Raw genomic sequence first — 17,302 nt, forward strand, 5'->3', positions numbered from 1 at the left:
CAAGAATATTTCCTCTCTCATCCAAGATCTTCGTTATGCATCACAAATTAAAGGGGATTAATCCTGTCTAAGAAAACAAAGTGTTACATGGCCTTGTAAATCACTAAGGCTTGGTCTACACTACCCCCCTAATTCGAACTAAGGTACGCAACTTCAGCTACGTGAATAACGTAGCTGAAGTTCGAAGTACCTTAGTTCGAATTAGTTCGAACTTACCTTGGTCCACACGCGGCAGGCAGGCTCCCCCGTCGACTCCGCGGTACTCCTCTCGGCGAGCTGGAGTACCGCAGTCGACGGCGAGCACTTCCGGGTTCGACTTATCACGTCCAGACTAGACGCGATAAGTCGAACCCAGAAGTTCGATTTCCAGCCGTCGAACTACCGGGTAAGTGTAGCCAAGGCCTAAGAAAGCTGAGAAGTTCTCAAACAAGGAATTCTTCCTATAGGACCTTCCACATCTTCTCAAAGCCATAAATAGAAAAGTGTTTCTAGGTTATACTCTCCAAGTGACATTGATGGCAGCAGTTGCTATGCATTGCTCCCATCAGGGCACATGGTTGGAAGCAGAAAGGCAGTACGGTAAGGAACTGAATGAGCATTGAAAGGACTGCACTAGGAATGAAGAATATTTTCACAAAGTAGTACACAAGTTACATGCAGCAGTACCATCAATGAGGCACACAATTTCAAACATTCTTCCTAGCAAAAGCATACTGTCTTCATCAGAAACTAGTATCTAGTAACAGCCAAGGCCGGTTTTAATTATCTGTGGATTATATGTTTTAGTGAATAGCTGACTCTTTTTTTTTAAAAAAAGTGACATGTCAAGAACCGGGGCATCTGACTATACAAAAGAAACGCGAAACTTCTATACGCGAAGTGCCAGGAAATGCACAAAGCAAACTACCTAAGTTATGCATTTAAATGTCAGCTCCAGTAATGTGACTTGTAACTGGCAGGCAAAGACATTCTAGAGGGACTGGATTAAGTTCCCGCTCCCCTTTTAATACAGGGAGGTGGGCCGAAAGTGGCTCACACACGCACGTGCCAGGTTCCTGACTTCGGGCTTGACAACTCCACCTCCCCTAGCAGCGCCATGGCCCCGCTCCATAGCCCCGAGGGCAGCGCGGCACAGCGGGCAGCCGCTCCCAGACACCGTCCCGCGGCGAACAGCGGCTGCCAGGGCAGGCTCGCTGAGCGCGGCGGCACGTGGCAACGGCAGCGGGACCCGCTTCCCTCTCAGAGGAAGAACGTACCAGGTTCGGCCGACGCAGGCGCTCGCCCCAGCCTCTGCGAGCGGAACACCCCCCGCGCGTTTTCCTATTGGTTCAGCATTCGAATCCTCGCTTTCTGCCACGCCCCTAGCCCTTGGTGGGTCGATTTGTGCGTCACGCCCCCATCCGCTTTACCCAATGGGCCGTGCGAGGCGCTAGTTTTGATTTGATTTTGCAGTGGCCTAGCGCCGGAGTGAGGGAGGGGCGGGGGCTCCGGGAAGGACCTCGTGAGGCCTGGAGGAGCGCGAGCCTGAGTAAGAGGGGAGGGGGCCGCACACGTCGCGTCACGCGCCTAGCGTCAGTCCCCTCCGCGGGCGAGCGCTGTAACCGTTGAAGGGGACGTGGCGGCGGCGGCGCTGGGGGAAGGCGGGACGCGTCATGCTGGGTTGGGGGTGATTTAGGGTCTGTTCTTTGCGGGGTCCCTGGGCCAGAGCCGATGGGCGGGGCTGCGTGACGTGTCGGCCTTGAGCGCCCCAGCGGCCTCGCTGCTCCCGCTCTGGAGCGGGGCCGGGTTCGTTCGTGTAGGGGGCAGCGGCCCCGTCCTAGTGGCCGCCCTGTCACTCCCCGGATCTCTCTCGGGGCTCGGCTGGGCGGACCCGGCGATCCCACCGAGCTGGGCCGCAAGCGCCTTGCAGCCCGTTCTGACCCCGGGCCGTTCCCCCCGCCTGGCCTGGGGACCGGCCCGTCGGAGTCAGTGGGGCTCCTAGCGCGACCTGAAAGCCCAGGGGCGGAGGCCCTTGTCTGGTGGAGCTGTCGTGTTGCCAGTTGGGATTTATTGGGGCACCTCGTTCACAACGCCTCCGTACAGAATAAAGTCTAGTCCTCGGGCGGCTCAGTGAGAGCGTCCTGTTCTTCGCCAGCAAACAAACGGGGGGCTTTTATGAATTCAGTAAAAGTAACCACATTTCACAGAACTTCCGAGTAGCTTTTCCATTACCAATATTTCCCATTTCTTTAAAAAGGAAATCGTTGATAAATTATTGGAAGAGAGAGGCCCTCCAATTGCATCTAAAACAATGGACTGTTCTTTATTTTTCAAATATTGCTGATTTTAAAACAAGATCCAGGACTAAGATCAGTGGGTCTCAAGTGAGTTCAGTATATTTAGGGGTCTAGCATTTGATGTTCTGGCTTCTCAGCTACCTTAGGGCTTGAAACTGTTCTCACTGTGGTCAATGGCGATAGAAGTAAACCCTTAGTGTGTGGAGAAGTCTGAGCAGGAGTTTGTCTTGAAGTGATGCTCTCTTCTATTTCTAAGGTGCCACAAGTACTCCTGTTCTCTTCTATTTGCAGCTGTAGAAAGGGTATCTGGAACTCTTCCGGGATGTATATGAAACTAATGTTTATAACCAACTTTTGAATTCTCAGACTGCTCTGTAAATGGCTCTACTGCTGAATCTCATAAGGCAACTGCTAGAATACTTTGGTGTACCAGCTGATCAGGTAAACTGATATTACTAGTGATGATCCATTGGTTTGCTGCTCAAGTTCATGGTTGTCTGGTAAGCATGAGTGAGGATAGGTGAGTGCGTGTGTTGTGTTAAGAGATTTCTGTTGGTGTGTGCCGGTGGTGAATGAGGAATGTGTGCTGCAGTAAGGGGTGATATGTTCTTGGGGTTATTGCATAATTTATACATGTACCAGTAACCCTATGTGTACATTTAATTATAGTGGTATAATTATTCTGGTAAACTTCCTTCTGTAGACAAGCCATAAGGCCCATCTGATGATTTTACTTGTCTGTTACATTTTGCCTTCATATATTAACTGGTGTGTAAAGACTTCCGAATAGCAATTAATTCCATATTTTATAGACCCTGATCATGGGAGGTGCTGTGCACATACAGTTCAATAGAAATTACAGGGACTCACCATTTTTGGATCAGGACCATAATGCTGAGAAAACCTAATGTGTCAGACTGTTATGCAACTCTTTTTGGTGTGTATTACACTGAAAATGTCCAGCACTAATTGTAGCGCCACAAGTTTTAATCTCAAAGAATTTATGTTTGCTCAGCATTTCTCAGATCTATGTGCAAACTTAAATAATGTGGTAGTAAAAATGCCACCACCTGTTCTACACCACTGTTGCTACTGGTGGAACTGCACTAGTGCTAGACCAACTGTAGGAAAAGTGCTAGTGTAGACAAGGTTACACTGACTAACTTTTGTTTTGTTTTTTGTTTAAACTTCTCTGGTTTGACAGTAGCTTTTTCTTTTGGCAGTTCATACCAAGGTGGGAAGCTCATATAGACAATAGCAGCATTGGCCGTATGATTGAAACATGTCTTTTTTCAACCCCCTTCTCAAGAAGGCACTTTCAGCAGGTATATGCTATCATAAGGAAATGTCAGGTGAAAGTATCTTAAACTTTTTTTATGATTTCCCCACCCATTTTTGCTAGCAGTGGTTTGTGTATCCAGATACAGACTATATTGACTCATTCGTTCTGGGTCATCCTTTGTTCTCCAACAGACCTTCTAGATACCCTCCTGTCTAGGAGGTGTAGTTAGTTTCACCCCCTATTGGTTTTCATGTAGAATGTCCTGGCACATCATCACGTACATCCCAGAAACTTGAAAACTGGTCCAGGAAGAGAGATGCTCCTGAGGCCATTTCTGAACCCTTGCTCCCTTAGGATAGCAAACATTTTTGTAGACCAATCTAAGTATGTAATGGTCAGATCACGTATGGTACGATCTCTTAATGATTTTGAAAAATATAAATGTTTGTACCATTGAGTTAAAAACCCATATTTCTTTTGTTTAACTTTTAGATTATATCAGTTTGGCAAAGTAAGGAATATGGAGCTACGCGAAGCATTGTTCGTAGACTTGGGACAGTTCTTTCTTTAGAACCTTGTCCAAGACCTCACTTTCAGGTGAGTGGGTTATTGCTACTCTTAATATTTTAATTATTTAAGCAAGAAGTCTCACATTAAATTTAACAATGGCTTTCCTAATCTTTTTATCTTTCATGACTATGGTATACTACATCTTTTCTGTTCAATGACTTTCACTTATCTAATACTGAGTCCCTCTTATTTGAGGAAGTTTTATTGTTAAACCCAAATTCTTTACTTTGCAGAGGCCTGACTACTTCTTTTTTTTTTTTTTTTAGATGGTCCAAGACCTGAATTCTTTGGATTATGACGAACGAAGTACAACTCCAAATCCTGTAGTTCCATCTCTTGGTGATATTCTGAGGGTGGTAAATGATGAGGGAGAATCTTTTGCTAGATTTAGGCAAGTAAAGGCTCTGTGCTTATTTTGGTAGGAATGACTCAGATCCTGTAGCCTGTGATACTGGCAATTGTCTAAACCTTTCTGGGCCCTAGCAAAATTGACACTTTAAAAGTTAGCTCTTTCTCTTGATTTCCCCCCCGCCCCCCCAGGAATTCTTGCCTACCCTTTAGCTAGCATTATATAGCATACACATAGATTTGGAGGATTGTGGGGTGAACGTTGATGGAATCTAATCCTAACACTCCATGAGATTATCACCTCTAACCTCTTATTTTTGGGTAATGAACACTATCCCCTTTTCCCAGATGAGAACACTGGGACAGAAATAATAAAGGGTCCCTGTTAACTCAAAATCAATTTTGTTAATTTTTTACCCATTGCTGTTACTAGCAAACCTTTGAGATTACGATAACTGAAAGAAAAGTTTTAAGTATTTTAAGTTTGTTTGCCTTGTGTATAGGCTGTTTCACCATTTCTTCTTTCATTTAATTTTTTCTGCTTTCATGCAGTCCAAAAGGAAAATAAATTACATTTTCCTATTTTAATAATTGTAAAGCAACAAATATTGTTGCGAAACTTGGACAGGCATAGCACATGAAGTTTAACTTTAAAATAATTAATAGACACAAAATTGACTGTGTCCCTTTTAAATGACTTTTACCCAAGGTCACAGAGGAAGTGGATATTTCAGAGGTAGAATTTAGTTGTTTATGCTTCTTAGTGTGCTCAGACGACTAACCCACAGCTCAATTAACATTTGGTATTTTTATTGGATATTGCAAATCTAGTTTTTATATTGCATGGGTTTGTCGTCTTCTGATCTTGTTGTTTGTTGCTGTGAAACTACAAGAAGAAGTAGGGAGATCTGAATTGGCTGGTATGTTTTGCTTTTTTGGGGGGTTAGAAGGAATATTGGAGTTCTAATGTCTCTTCTTACCACAATACTTAAGCTGTTAATGATGTCACGTTGCCTCTGTACTACAAAAACTGAGAGAATTGCACAAATCATAGAAAAAGAGAATAATTTTTATGATCTGGCAATTTAGTTATTAGAAATGGCTCAGTAGGTGATCATGAGACTTTCTCGGACAGCTACACACAGAGCTATATATGCTATACAGTAAATGGGACCTAGTTGCCAAAGAAAAGAGGAGTTTGTAGCCAGCTTTAGTGGTTTATCTCCCCAGTTTCTTGGGTCTTGACTGTGTTATTCTCCAGGCTGCCTCATTAATCAGCCTACTCGTATAGTTTCCCCATTCTAACTGCTCTAGGTCCATGGAATACTTGAAGGGAGCATGCATTGTAATCCAAATTAACTTCTTGTTGGGTAATCTGGAGAGCAAGAGAAAACTGCAGGTAGATCCTGGTAGGGCAGGGAGACAGAAGGCAAAATGTTACATGCCTGCCTAAAGTGAAATGATGAATTCCATGACCTCTTGGGAAAAATGCCAGATTCCTTGGCTGGAAAACCCACTGGGCCCTGATTGAGATGAAGAATAAAGCAGGTCTCACCATTTAAGGTTTTTATTTCAGGCTATCTACTCAAGCAGGTGACAGATTATCAGTTTATACACACTTAATGTTTTTTAGTAACTGCCATAAGGGCTACAATGTGTGTCTAATATTCCCCGCAGTGCAGCTATCTTGTCCCTGAACCCATATGCTGCTTCTGGGGCTACTAACACTCTTGGGAGTCCTAGCTGGGTGTGTCTCATCACCTTCTACATCCATTTCACTTCCTTGTTTGTGCATCTAAATTTATAGCTGCCCCCTTCCTGATTGTATCTAGGCAGAAAGTGCTCTTTGTTCCCTCTTTTTACAACCCAATCATTCAGCATAACCATTGTGTAATGGTCAATCTCTGCTCCTGAGTAAATTGCCCAAGTATTCTAACAAGTGCATTTTCAAGGAGTTTTTCTTCTTATTGGTGATAAACTTGATAACCTTTTTTAAAAAATTGAATACTTAAAAATGCAAAATTTAATGCTTATAAAACAATGTAATGCAAAATGGCTTGTGAAAGAGATGAAGCTCTGAAACATTAAAGCCTAATATCATTGTCAATGGTGTTTCATAACTTCAATTTCTTGTGCCAGTAACTTACAAAATGCATTTCTAACCTAATTCTTTTCCCTGTGGGGGGCATGAAATTGTTACTACTCAGTTGAAACTTTTAAAAGTTTATATTTTTATATTTTAGGGCTGAATCAAGGGGAAAGGAAATAATTACAGTTGACCATGATGTATCTCCAGCTATAGTTTCCTTGCCAACTGCTCTAAAAAATAGAGCAGAGAAAGAAAATCTTGTGAATGAAGAAGCAATTAAAAAAATTTCTGCACTTGAAAATGAGTTAACCCTTCTTCGTGCCCAGATTGCTGCAATTGTTGCAGTGCAAGGATCAAGAAATAGTAATCAATCAGGTACACTTGTTTTTGTTTATACTACGGTCTTAAAACTTTGAGCTTTCCTTTGTTTTATGCCCATAGTACTTATCCCGTGATTTACTTTTTATCTAAATTTCTGTGAATTAAGTGAAAAGTATTTTGAATGCAGGATTGTTTTTGTCTGTCTCTATTTCTTATATTCATAAATTAATTTTTTTCACTCTCCTCACTTTGTGGACAGTTCATCACCTTCAAGTTGGAGTTGATTTAAATCATCTTTTTTTTTACTGGTGAAGCCCACAAGAGTATGTGTATCATTCTGCACTGTCACCTGGGAGAGTGCCTGGGCCACCATTTTGATAGCTTCACCCTTTGTATTATAAGGATGAGCAAGGAGCAACCCTATATTTAGCCTGCCTAGCACTCTGCATTATAGAAGATTCTTCTGACCTTTTTTGTTCTAACATCTAAATTGTTTGTAGCAAGTCTTTATAATGTGACAGGGGAAAGGCCCTTGGGCCAGAGGGTTTTTCTTGGTCTTGTGGAATTCTGTATAGGTTTAGCTGAGTTATAAACTGTTAATTACCATTTCCCTTGTACTTAGTAAAATTTTAGGTGTGCTGCCAAAATAACTGAAACATTCTAAAGAGCTGGAGCCATGTCTCAACAGCAACACGTTCTGTACTGGGTATGCCTGGGAGCTACTGTATCAATGAGAATTGTGCAGGTGGAAGGAGAGACGGGTTGGGGCTTGTTTGTATGCATTATGATATTCTTTTTAATTACATGGCCACATATGGCTTTTCCCCAACAGGACCCATGCCTTGTTCAGTGCACAGGCAAGGGGGGAGGTTTAGCTCAATGGTTTGCACATTGGCCTGCTAAACCCAGGGTTGTGAGTTCAATCCTTCAGGGGGCCACTTAGGGATCTGGGGCAAAATCACTACTTGGTCCTGCTAGTGAAGGCAGGGGGCTGGACTTGATGACCTTCCAAGGTCCCTTCTAGTTCTAGGAGATAGGATATCTCCATTTATTTATTATTTATTTATTACAAATGGACAGAATTAAGGTTGCATAGACATCTTAAATCTGGCATTTTCCTAAGTTTTGAGTGCTTGATTTGAAACCTAAATAACTTTAGCTTAACAGTTTTGTTTTGTTTTTTCTTTCCTTTTTATGTAATTATTTCTGGTAGCACCATGTTGTGCTAGGTGTTTGACGTTTTAAGAAAAAATAGTCCTTCCCAGATTAGGATCTTGCAATATAGCTCAGACACCTTGGACTTGGCTTGATCTTCTCAAACTTTCAAATATTAGTAACGCGTTCTTTTAATTAAAAAAATAACTTATTTTCTTTGATAGGTTCAGATGTCTTGAATTCATTTGGCATTCCAAGTGGTTCTTTCCCAGTGCCAGCAATGACTTCTACTCCATTGTCCACCGCACCAGATCACTTTGTAATTCCTCCACCTCCCCCACTTCCCTCCATAGCACCATCTGGCTTTGAAGCCAGTAATTCAGCAATTGAACTTATTAAACAACGTCGTGCTGCAAGTAAGACCAGCTCAACAACTGTTGACAAAACTGAACACCAGAAGACCCAGGGTGTTCTTAGTATGATGGATGTTTTGAAGGATATAAACAAAATCCAACTGCGAACTATTGAGAAGTAAGTTGATTTTAAATGTAAACCAAAAATATGCGAACACTACAGTATTTAGGGAGCAGCAGATAACGCTGGGGTGAAAACCTGTTTAATGGACAGGTGCTCCTGACAACTGTCTGAGATGATGGAATCATAGGACTGAAAGGGTCCTCGAGAGGTCTTTGAGTTCCCTGCACTCAAGGCAGGGCTAAGTATTATCTGACTATCCCTGACAGGTGTTTGTCTAACCTACTCTTAAAAATCTCCAATAACAGAGATTCCACAACCTCCCTAGACAATTTATTCCAGTGCTTAACTACCCTGACAGGAAGTTTTTCCTAATGTACAATGTAACCTGCCCTTGCTGCAATTTAAGCCTATTGCTTCTTATCCTATCCTCAGAGATTAAGGAAAACAATTTTTCTCCCTCCTCCTTCTAACAACATTTATGTACTTGAAAACTGTTATCCTATTCCCTTTCTGTCTTCTCTTCTCCAGACTAACCAAACCCATTTTTTTTCTAATCTTCCCTCATAAGTCATGTTTTCCATTTTTGTTGCTCTTCTCTGGTTTCTCCTATTTGTCCACATCTTTCCTGAAATGTGGTGCCCAGAACAGCACACACTACTCCAGTGGAGGCCTAATCAGCACGGAGTAGAGCGGCAGAATTACTTTTTTGTCTTGCTTACAGCACTCCTGCTAATATATCCCAGAATGTTGGTGGTGTGTTTTTTTTTTTTTTTTTTTTTTTTTTTTGGCAACAGTGTTGCATTGTTGACTCGTATTTAGTTCGTGATTCATTCTGACCCCAGATCCCTTTCTGTAGTACTCCTCCTTAGGCAGTCATTTCCCATTTTGTATATATGCAACTGATTGTTCCTTCCTTAGTGGAGTACTTTGCATTTGTCCTTATTGAATTTCATCCTGTTTACTTCAGACCATTTCTTTAGTTTGTCCAGATCATTTTGAATTTTAATTCTATCCTCCAAAGCACTTGCATCAACTCCCAGCTTGGTATCGTCTGCAAACTTTAAGTGTACTCTGTGCCTTTATCTAAATCATTGATGAAGATATTGAACAGAACCGGACCCAAAATGATCCCTGTGGGACCCCACTTCATATACCCTTCCAACTTGACTGTGAACCAGTGATAACTACTCACTGGGAACAGTTTTCCAACCAGTTATGCACTCACCTTGTAGTAGCTCCATCTAGGTTGTATTTCCCTAGTTTGAGAAGGCCATGCAAGACGGTATCAAAAGCCTTATTAAAGTCAAGGTATACCACATCTACTGCTTCTCCCCTATCCACAAGGCTTGTTAGGCATGTAGTTTGTCATTTAACACTTTCCTAAGGGTACATCTACACAGCAAAACTCTCCCCCAGCCAGCCCGCCCGGCCCGGCCCGGCCAGGCAGTGAGTCTCAGACCCAGTGTCAATTGATTCAGGCTTGCACTATGGAGCTAAAAAAAGCAGTGTACATATTCCTGCTCAGGCTCTGAGACCCTCCTTCCTTGCCGTGTCTCGGCCTGGGCTCCAGCCTCAGTGGGAATGTCTATTCTGCTATTTATAGCTCTGTAGCACAAGCCCCACGAGCCTGGGCTCTGACACTCACTGCCACTGTTTTGGGGTTTTTTTGTCCTGTAGATGTACCCTGAGAGATTTTGAGCAGGCAATTTTTCCCTTAGAGTGCTGCATCTTCACTGCCTAGAGTATCAAGTGAAAATATATTACATACAAAAGCAAAGCATTGTCTAATTTAAAACTAATCTCCTGCATAGGTCGGTCAGTCTTTTGTCTCCTGTTTTTTTTTTTTTTTTTTTTTGTGATTGGGGCTATTTGGAGTTCACTTACAAAATCAGCTAAACGTGCAGGAAAACAGATCTGAACAAACAAACTTTTGAGTTCATTGTAAAAGGACAACTCCTTGGGGAAATATTGGGAAACTAACAGTACATCCAAAATACATTAATTCTAACTTTGAAGTCTTCAAACATGTATAATGCACGTGTCTATTTTAACTGAAGATTTTACTGAACCTAGACCCAAGTCCTTTAGTTTGGTCAAATAATTTTTAATTTTTACATGGTTTTGGTCAAAATGCGAAACTTATGTGATTACAAAACATATGATTATTAAATATTTGTGTGACTGATATCCTGTGTTCAGAGCCAAACTGCTCTTTTAGATGCGATACACAGGAAACTAAATAAACACATTTACTGAACTGGAATAAAAGTATACTCTAAGGAAGTAGGATAATGTCTGTTTAGAGATCACTATTGAGGAAAAAAATGTAGTGTGTATATATAAGAACAGAGGGTGAAATCCTGGCCCAAGTCAATGAGTGTTGTCAACTGGGCCAGGATTTCACCGAGCATATTGTACCAAGTGTTTATTAAAAGGCCCTTTTTAAAAAATTTCATATATGGAAATAACTGGCACAAATAATTGTGGGTACATTTTCTAGTATAGCAGATTTTAATAAGGCTTTACGTGCCTTCAGCATGTGATTTCACCACATAAGTACTGGGGCCAGTTTCACAAAAGTGCTTAGGCCCCTAAAGAGGCAGTTAGAAGCCTATGCCCAACATTTCACCACCACTAACATTCTCAAAACTACTGCTCAGTTGCTGCCTAACCCTGTATGCACCTAAATCCCTTAAGGACCTAAGTTTCTGTTGGTAGGTGTGCTCGAACTGCCTAAGCCCTGACACTGCCCTGCATCAACTGAGCTTCTGGGAGCACTCTTGCACACCTAACCCCAGCGGGATTCTCGCATTAGGTGTTCCCCTTCCCCCACCATCTATCTCACTTGAAGGGCCTGATCTGGTCCACACAAAATGCAGCTGGGGCAGCAAGCAGATCAGGAATTTTTGTGGCTGGCTGACTGATTCAGAATACCCAGTGGTTCAGGCACTCACCTGGGATGTCACAGACCTGGGTTCAAGTCCCTGGTCCAAATCCGGCAGAGTGGGGATTTGAACTTGGGTTTCCAGTATACGAGGTGAGTTCCCTAACTACTGACCTTTTTGGCTGTGTGTGTGGGTAGGGGGAAATCTCTTTGATATTTCACAGGAAAGAGTCGACCTCATTCAAGAGCCTAACTCCAAGAGAGGGTTCACGACTGAGAATCCCAAGCGGAGATTGGTGACTTCCTTTGGCCAGTCACTCTGGCACGTGAGGCCCAGATCAACGAGGGTTAGACTCCTAATTTCCTTTGTGCATCTGGGCCCAAAGCCCCATTACTTTCCTTGGCATTTCACTCCTGGCTAGCTTAGGCATCTCCCTGCTCAGCTTGCTGGCTTCTGAGAATCCCTTTCTTACTATCTAACTCTGCTATACAATGCGTGGAGAGCCTAGGTGCCTAACTTGAGGCTGTAAATTCCACTGGGTGGCAGGTTGCCTAGAAGTTAGTCATTGCAATGTCTAAAGTCCCTTTCTAGTTCCAAATGCTACAAATTAAACTTTCAATTCCATTTGCAAACCTACAAACTGTATCCACAATCTTTGAGCACGAACTTGTGGGCAGAGCTGAGGTTCTCTGAAAAATCAGGGCTGATTTACTCAGTGCTTTGGATTCATAAATTATACACGACTGGCTTTCAAATAGATATTTTAATAGTGTTTCTAACTTCACGTTTGGAAGTTTAGATACACACTTGAGAACAAAACCAACCACTGATGCATCTATGCCAATTTAGCATCCAGTTGCTGGTTGTGGATATTTTGTTGAAGTGTCCTTGTTTGCAAATGGGCCCTTGTGTGGCTGACTGGATGAACATGTATATTTGCAAGTTTAATTTTTAATTGACGTCTTGCATCCGACCATATTACTTTATTATTGTAAAGTCTTTTGAGAAACTTTACAGCTTTTTGTTGATCTTTATAAAAACTCATGAAGATCCAGTGTTTTAACTGAAAACAAATAGGGACGGTGGAGTACTTTATGAGATTAAATTAACTTTTTCCCTGATTCATAGATTCTAAGGCCAGAAGGGATCATTGTGACAGACCATAATTGATACAGCAGTATCTGGCAGTACAATGGAGACCTCCTTTTTAAAATTGTATTTTTATAGGCCTGCCACGCTATTCTAATACCTGAATAAGGAAATAATATCGGAGGTATTATGAACAACTTAAGTATTTGCTGTGACTGTAGGCAGGGGATTTTTCTCAGTATTGTTGCATTTACTTTTATTCATGTTTGGCCATGGTAAGCCATTTCAGAATACAGTAAGCTATATTACTTGCTAAGTTATGTTTCTATAACCTGAATGGTATGTGAAGCTGGTCTAAGGTGTAGAGCACACTGGGATAATGTAATTACTCTCCAGGATCAGCATTAAGTTTTCATGGACTGGACACAGTTTGTCTTTGTTCTTTGTAGGTCACCTGGCGGTACACCTCTTCCTAAGACAAGAAAAAGGCGGAGTTCACAGTGGGATCCAGCAGCTTTAATAGCTCAGGCTCTAAAGCAGAAATTTGCACATCAAAATGGCAATGATTCATTGGACAAAGAAAACAGATCTTGTAATACCTCCCCGTTTTCCAGTCCAGAAGCCCCTCTGGTAAGCTCTTATTTACTTTCTCGCTCCCCCAAAAAACAAACAAAAATCCCTCATTGTGCTTTCCATCGCTTACACTATCAGGGAATGTTGGTGGTCTCGAGACTCTGGAATCATGGAAAACCAGTGAGTGAGTGGCATGGCTAGTCAGTGGAATTAACTGTCATGTAACACTGAAGAGAAGAGTGGAACTGTGAACAGATAGGGGCTTAGTTTGTTAAAATCTTAAAATTTGTAGAAAATGGGCAGAACATCTGATAATGTGACTAGAGGAAAGCTTGACTAGTTCTTGTTTTTTCAGTCCTCAGTGTCAATTTCACCAAGTGCCTGTTTTTTATTCTTAGTTTAAAAGTGAAAGCTGAAATCAATACTGTGAAAGCTGGTTGGTTACCAAACATGTAAATGTGTGACTCAACATACCTATCATCAAAGGAAATGGTAGAAATCAAGTGACTAACTTGACTGAAGTAATGAAAACAGAATTCCTTCTAAAGTTTAAATATACTCAATGTCAAGTGGCAAGATAGAGAAGACTCATGTTTTGATTAAAAAAATGCAGATAAACTTTTTCTGTGAGATCTTTGGAAGGTTTTATTCAGTGGCACTGTTGCTCTTGAAGAGGAAGAGTAGATTACATCAGTGTGATCATGCAAGTGAGACGTTAACAATGGTATTATAATTGAACATAGCAGCAATGATAATTTGATTACTTCACAGCTTTCCAGCATCTGCTTCATTCAAGAGTAATTTCTATTAATCTTTAACACCCCCAAAAAGGCAAAGATCAGCTAGTGATTACCTTTAAGTTGTTTATGGCAAAGTCTAGAACTTGATAAGAAAGTTCCAGCTGCCTTATGCTATCAGAATTATCTTCTATCTAGCACAAAAGGAACACCTGATATAACCAATTGAAGTTCTTTGCCTTGAATGTACTCTTCTGGACTGATTTAAGTTTCTATGTATGCTACTAGATGCTCCAAGTGAGAGAGAGAGAGAGAGAGAGAGAGAGAGAGAATACAAGGGCTAACAGAATCAACACTTCTATTAAAACAAGATGATTGATGAAACATGAGAATTGACCTGATAATAACTACAAGCATGCATGTATTGAAAAAGTGTTCCTCATTAGCATTACTGATTTTTCATCTTTAAAAACCAAGAATGCAGAGAGATGTCTGACAAACCTATGTCATTTGTTCAAAAAATAAAAATACAGTGATAGATTAGAGAATCCTGGTGGGGGGAGGAGGGGGAGGAAGGAGAGAGAGAGAGACACGCACGCACCTCCATGCTGGGTAAAGGGGCTACAGTGGTGTAAAAAATCATCATTCCCCTGCTGCAGGAACTGTGGAAGATGGCCATAAGCCGTATCGTAGGACCCTTGGTAAGTATTGGCAATAGGAGCTGTGCTGTAGGTAGGAGGGCTGCGTTGGGGGTAGTTCTGCATAGATTCTGAGCAGTATTTCTGCCCATAAAGCAGCCTGCAGAGGCTAACGTAACTTTGCCAAGCCCGTACGGGGCTTTGTGTTATGTCAGGGCCTGTCTAGCCACTGGAGTAGCTCAGGATTAGGAGGGCACAAAAGTGTTTTAAAGCCAGTATAGTGCCTCCACCACTTACTGCCCTCTTTCTCTTGGCCTGCAAATTCTGTGTAGTGCCTGTTAGAGGTGCATTATAGAATCTCACCTTTGATGTATTGGTGTTCAGCAACCTTATTTTAAATCTCATTTTGAAAAATATCTAACACAGTTCCAAAGTACATTGTGGAACATCACAAATTCTGTTGCAGCCATCATCATATTCATCGTTGGTTGACTGAAGAAAGGGTTGATGTTCCACTTTTCCAGTGAAGCTAAGAATTCTCAGGAAGACTGTCTATATTTATGTCTTCTAACATAAGTGTGTTTTTGAAATTTGCATGGAATATGAGGAAAATTTAATATCAAAATAGTCTGCATTTTACACAACTGTACAACTAAGTGTTAAATTTATAAACACAATTGAACAAGATTAGAGATGCAATGGTTGCAGTCTCAATAAAAATTTAGGATGATTAAATAAAATAAAAACTGGAACTACACAGACAAAATCTGCATTATATTTCTGAGATACTACAGATCCCTTCCATTAAGTCAGTGGTTCTCAAATTTTAGTAACTGGTGACCCCTTTCACATAGCAAGCCAATGAGTGTGACCCCCTTTATAAATTCAAAACACTTTTTAAAATCTATTTAACACCATTATAAATGTTGGAGGCAAAGCGGGGTTTAGGGTGGAGGCTGACAGCTCATGACCCCCCATGTAATAACCTCATGACCTCCTCAAGGGTCCTGACCCCCAGTTTGAGAACCCCTGCATTAAGTAATCAAAACGATTGATCCCAAATACAAAAGTCACAGAACTGGTTGATCCCAGAAAAGGTTGTGTCAAATTGTTGGAAAACTGTGAAAGTAAGTTAATGGAAGACGACTAAACTCAATTTGTCAACTTTTAAGACCTGTTGTCCAACCAGCTTGTCCATCAACTGCTTGTGTGTGAGGGGGCACACATCTGCACTGCTCTATTCAAAATTTTTTTGCTGCTAAAAAAGGAAATGAGTTTATCTATATCTAAGGTCAGATACAAAAGCAATGGTAGGCCTTTTTATTTAGACTGGGGACTTCAAGCTTTTTGTTTTTAACAATGTGAATGTTCTCTTGTGTTTTGAGTAAATACTTACACATATGAAAGGGTTTGTTCATGTACGTAGTTTTAACTTCACAAAACATTTATGGGTTTCATTTTTCCCAGGCTGGGGGAAACTCCAACAGCCCTTCCAGCCTGCAGTATCTTTGTGTTAAATTTTATTCTTTCCCTGTTGTGTATTCTTAGACATTTTATAGAATTAATTTTTTTTTTTATTAGGTTGGACGTCACATTTTGAAGCCAAATTCAAAGAACAACCTCATAAAAGCTGAGGAAGTAACACAGGTATCAACAGCAAAAGCAAGGGTACATATTTAACTGGTGGCGCTGTTTGGAAAAACCCAACAACTGGCATGTTTATGAGTGGCAGGACCATTTCAGGAACAATTTCATAAAATGTGTACACTGGGATGTGTACACTCCCATGCCCCAGGAGCTATGGTTTATAAAACTACCTCTTTTGATTTGAGTGTCCCAACAGCCAAGCTTGTCAGTGTGTTGTCTGCTTATAAAAAAATACTTTATTGGCATTTATTACTTTATAGCTGCAGACCAGAATGTTTGAAGATAACTTTTTAGATACTCTGAATGGGAAACAGATCATATAAAAAAGACTGGATGTTTCTCAGTGTGGAGGCTGAAGTATACATGGGAGTGTGGAAACAAAATATTAATAGCTCAGGAAATTAAGTTTTAAGTGAAGTAGGTATGTTACTATGTAATCAATATTAATATTGTCCGTCATCGAGAGGGTAGCAGGTCTCCCTGAGCTTCATCATAGCTTCCTAAAGCAACTCAGCATTCCATGTGCAAACAATCTCTTAACTTATTCTGGATCAGCAGAGAAGTCCTGCTTACTATGAGTGATGGTACTTGCCTTGTTTTAATTAAGTCAGATATGAACTGTGTGTTAACTGCCTGCAATGAGGAAAAAGTTGTTGTGTTCTGTAGCAAAAAAGGCTCTGGAGAGACTTCTGCTTGCACAAGCTTAGTATAAATTCATTATGTAAATAAACATTCATTGACTATGGTGTTTTTCCCTTTTTGCTTCCGTATTTTAGGTCAACATTTTGTTGTTTTGTACATAGTTTATAAAATAAATTTCCCTTTTATGTCACTGAAGGTGTTGTCCTGTACATCATTTGCAAATTCATTGTTTTGGGTTGGTTTTTTTATTTCTTGTGTTGTCACAGTTTTAAAAAGATTTGGTCAACTTTTTTATTAAATCAAGCATGCCCTCTAATAGACAATGAAAAGAGGAAAAGTAGATCTAAAATATAATCTCTCTCCCCTACCAGAATATTGGGAACCTATTAGTCATAAATTATAAATACCAAGCATACCTTATTGAAAGTGGGAGAAGTTCTTCAAGTTTTTTGTTTGCAGATATGCCAGTGCCAGTCTTCAGTGCCCAAGTGGACTTAGTTCCACCTGAAGCTGGGTGAAGCACAGAAACTGCCTCACTAGCCTGTGTAGGGTGAGCAGACCTCTGGTTCATGG

The 17,302-nt window shown here is 41.1% G+C and overlaps 1 protein-coding gene across 5 annotated transcripts; it reads left to right on the forward strand.

The window, feature by feature from the left end:
• The first annotated feature begins 1,043 nt into the window (after positions 1 to 1,043).
• MTFR2 (mitochondrial fission regulator 2) lies at positions 1,044 to 16,924 on the forward strand. Of its 5 annotated transcripts, none has more exons than XM_034765590.1 (9): positions 1,044 to 1,528; positions 2,643 to 2,717; positions 3,500 to 3,601; positions 4,051 to 4,155; positions 4,395 to 4,519; positions 6,720 to 6,940; positions 8,266 to 8,572; positions 12,942 to 13,122; positions 16,022 to 16,924. In XM_034765590.1, the coding sequence occupies exons 2-9, from the start codon at positions 2,655 to 2,657 to the stop codon at positions 16,118 to 16,120; spliced, it is 1,203 nt and encodes a 400-aa protein (XP_034621481.1). In that variant the 5' UTR covers positions 1,044 to 1,528; positions 2,643 to 2,654; the 3' UTR covers positions 16,121 to 16,924. The 5 variants fall into 5 exon arrangements, with proteins under 5 accessions (XP_034621481.1, XP_034621478.1, XP_034621480.1 ...); XM_034765587.1 differs by having other exon boundaries at positions 1,045 to 1,528; positions 2,568 to 2,717; XM_034765589.1 differs by lacking the exon at positions 1,044 to 1,528 and adding an exon at positions 1,584 to 2,532.
• Positions 16,925 to 17,302: the final 378 nt, after the last annotated feature.

Source organism: Trachemys scripta, chromosome 3 (genome assembly GCF_013100865.1).
Source record: "Trachemys scripta elegans isolate TJP31775 chromosome 3, CAS_Tse_1.0, whole genome shotgun sequence".
In the NCBI taxonomy this organism is placed as follows: Eukaryota; Metazoa; Chordata; order Testudines; family Emydidae; genus Trachemys; species Trachemys scripta.

Bases quoted from the DNA above. Each gene is read 5' to 3' on its own strand.
- MTFR2 (XM_034765590.1), top strand. From the start codon at position 2,655: ATGGCTCTACTGCTGAATCTCATAAGGCAACTGCTAGAATACTTTGGT. The intron at 2,718-3,499 runs GTAAACTGATAT...TTCTTTTGGCAG, and splicing joins TTGGTGTACCAGCTGATCAG to TTCATACCAAGGTGGGAAGC. The intron at 3,602-4,050 runs GTATATGCTATC...TTTAACTTTTAG, and splicing joins CAAGAAGGCACTTTCAGCAG to ATTATATCAGTTTGGCAAAG.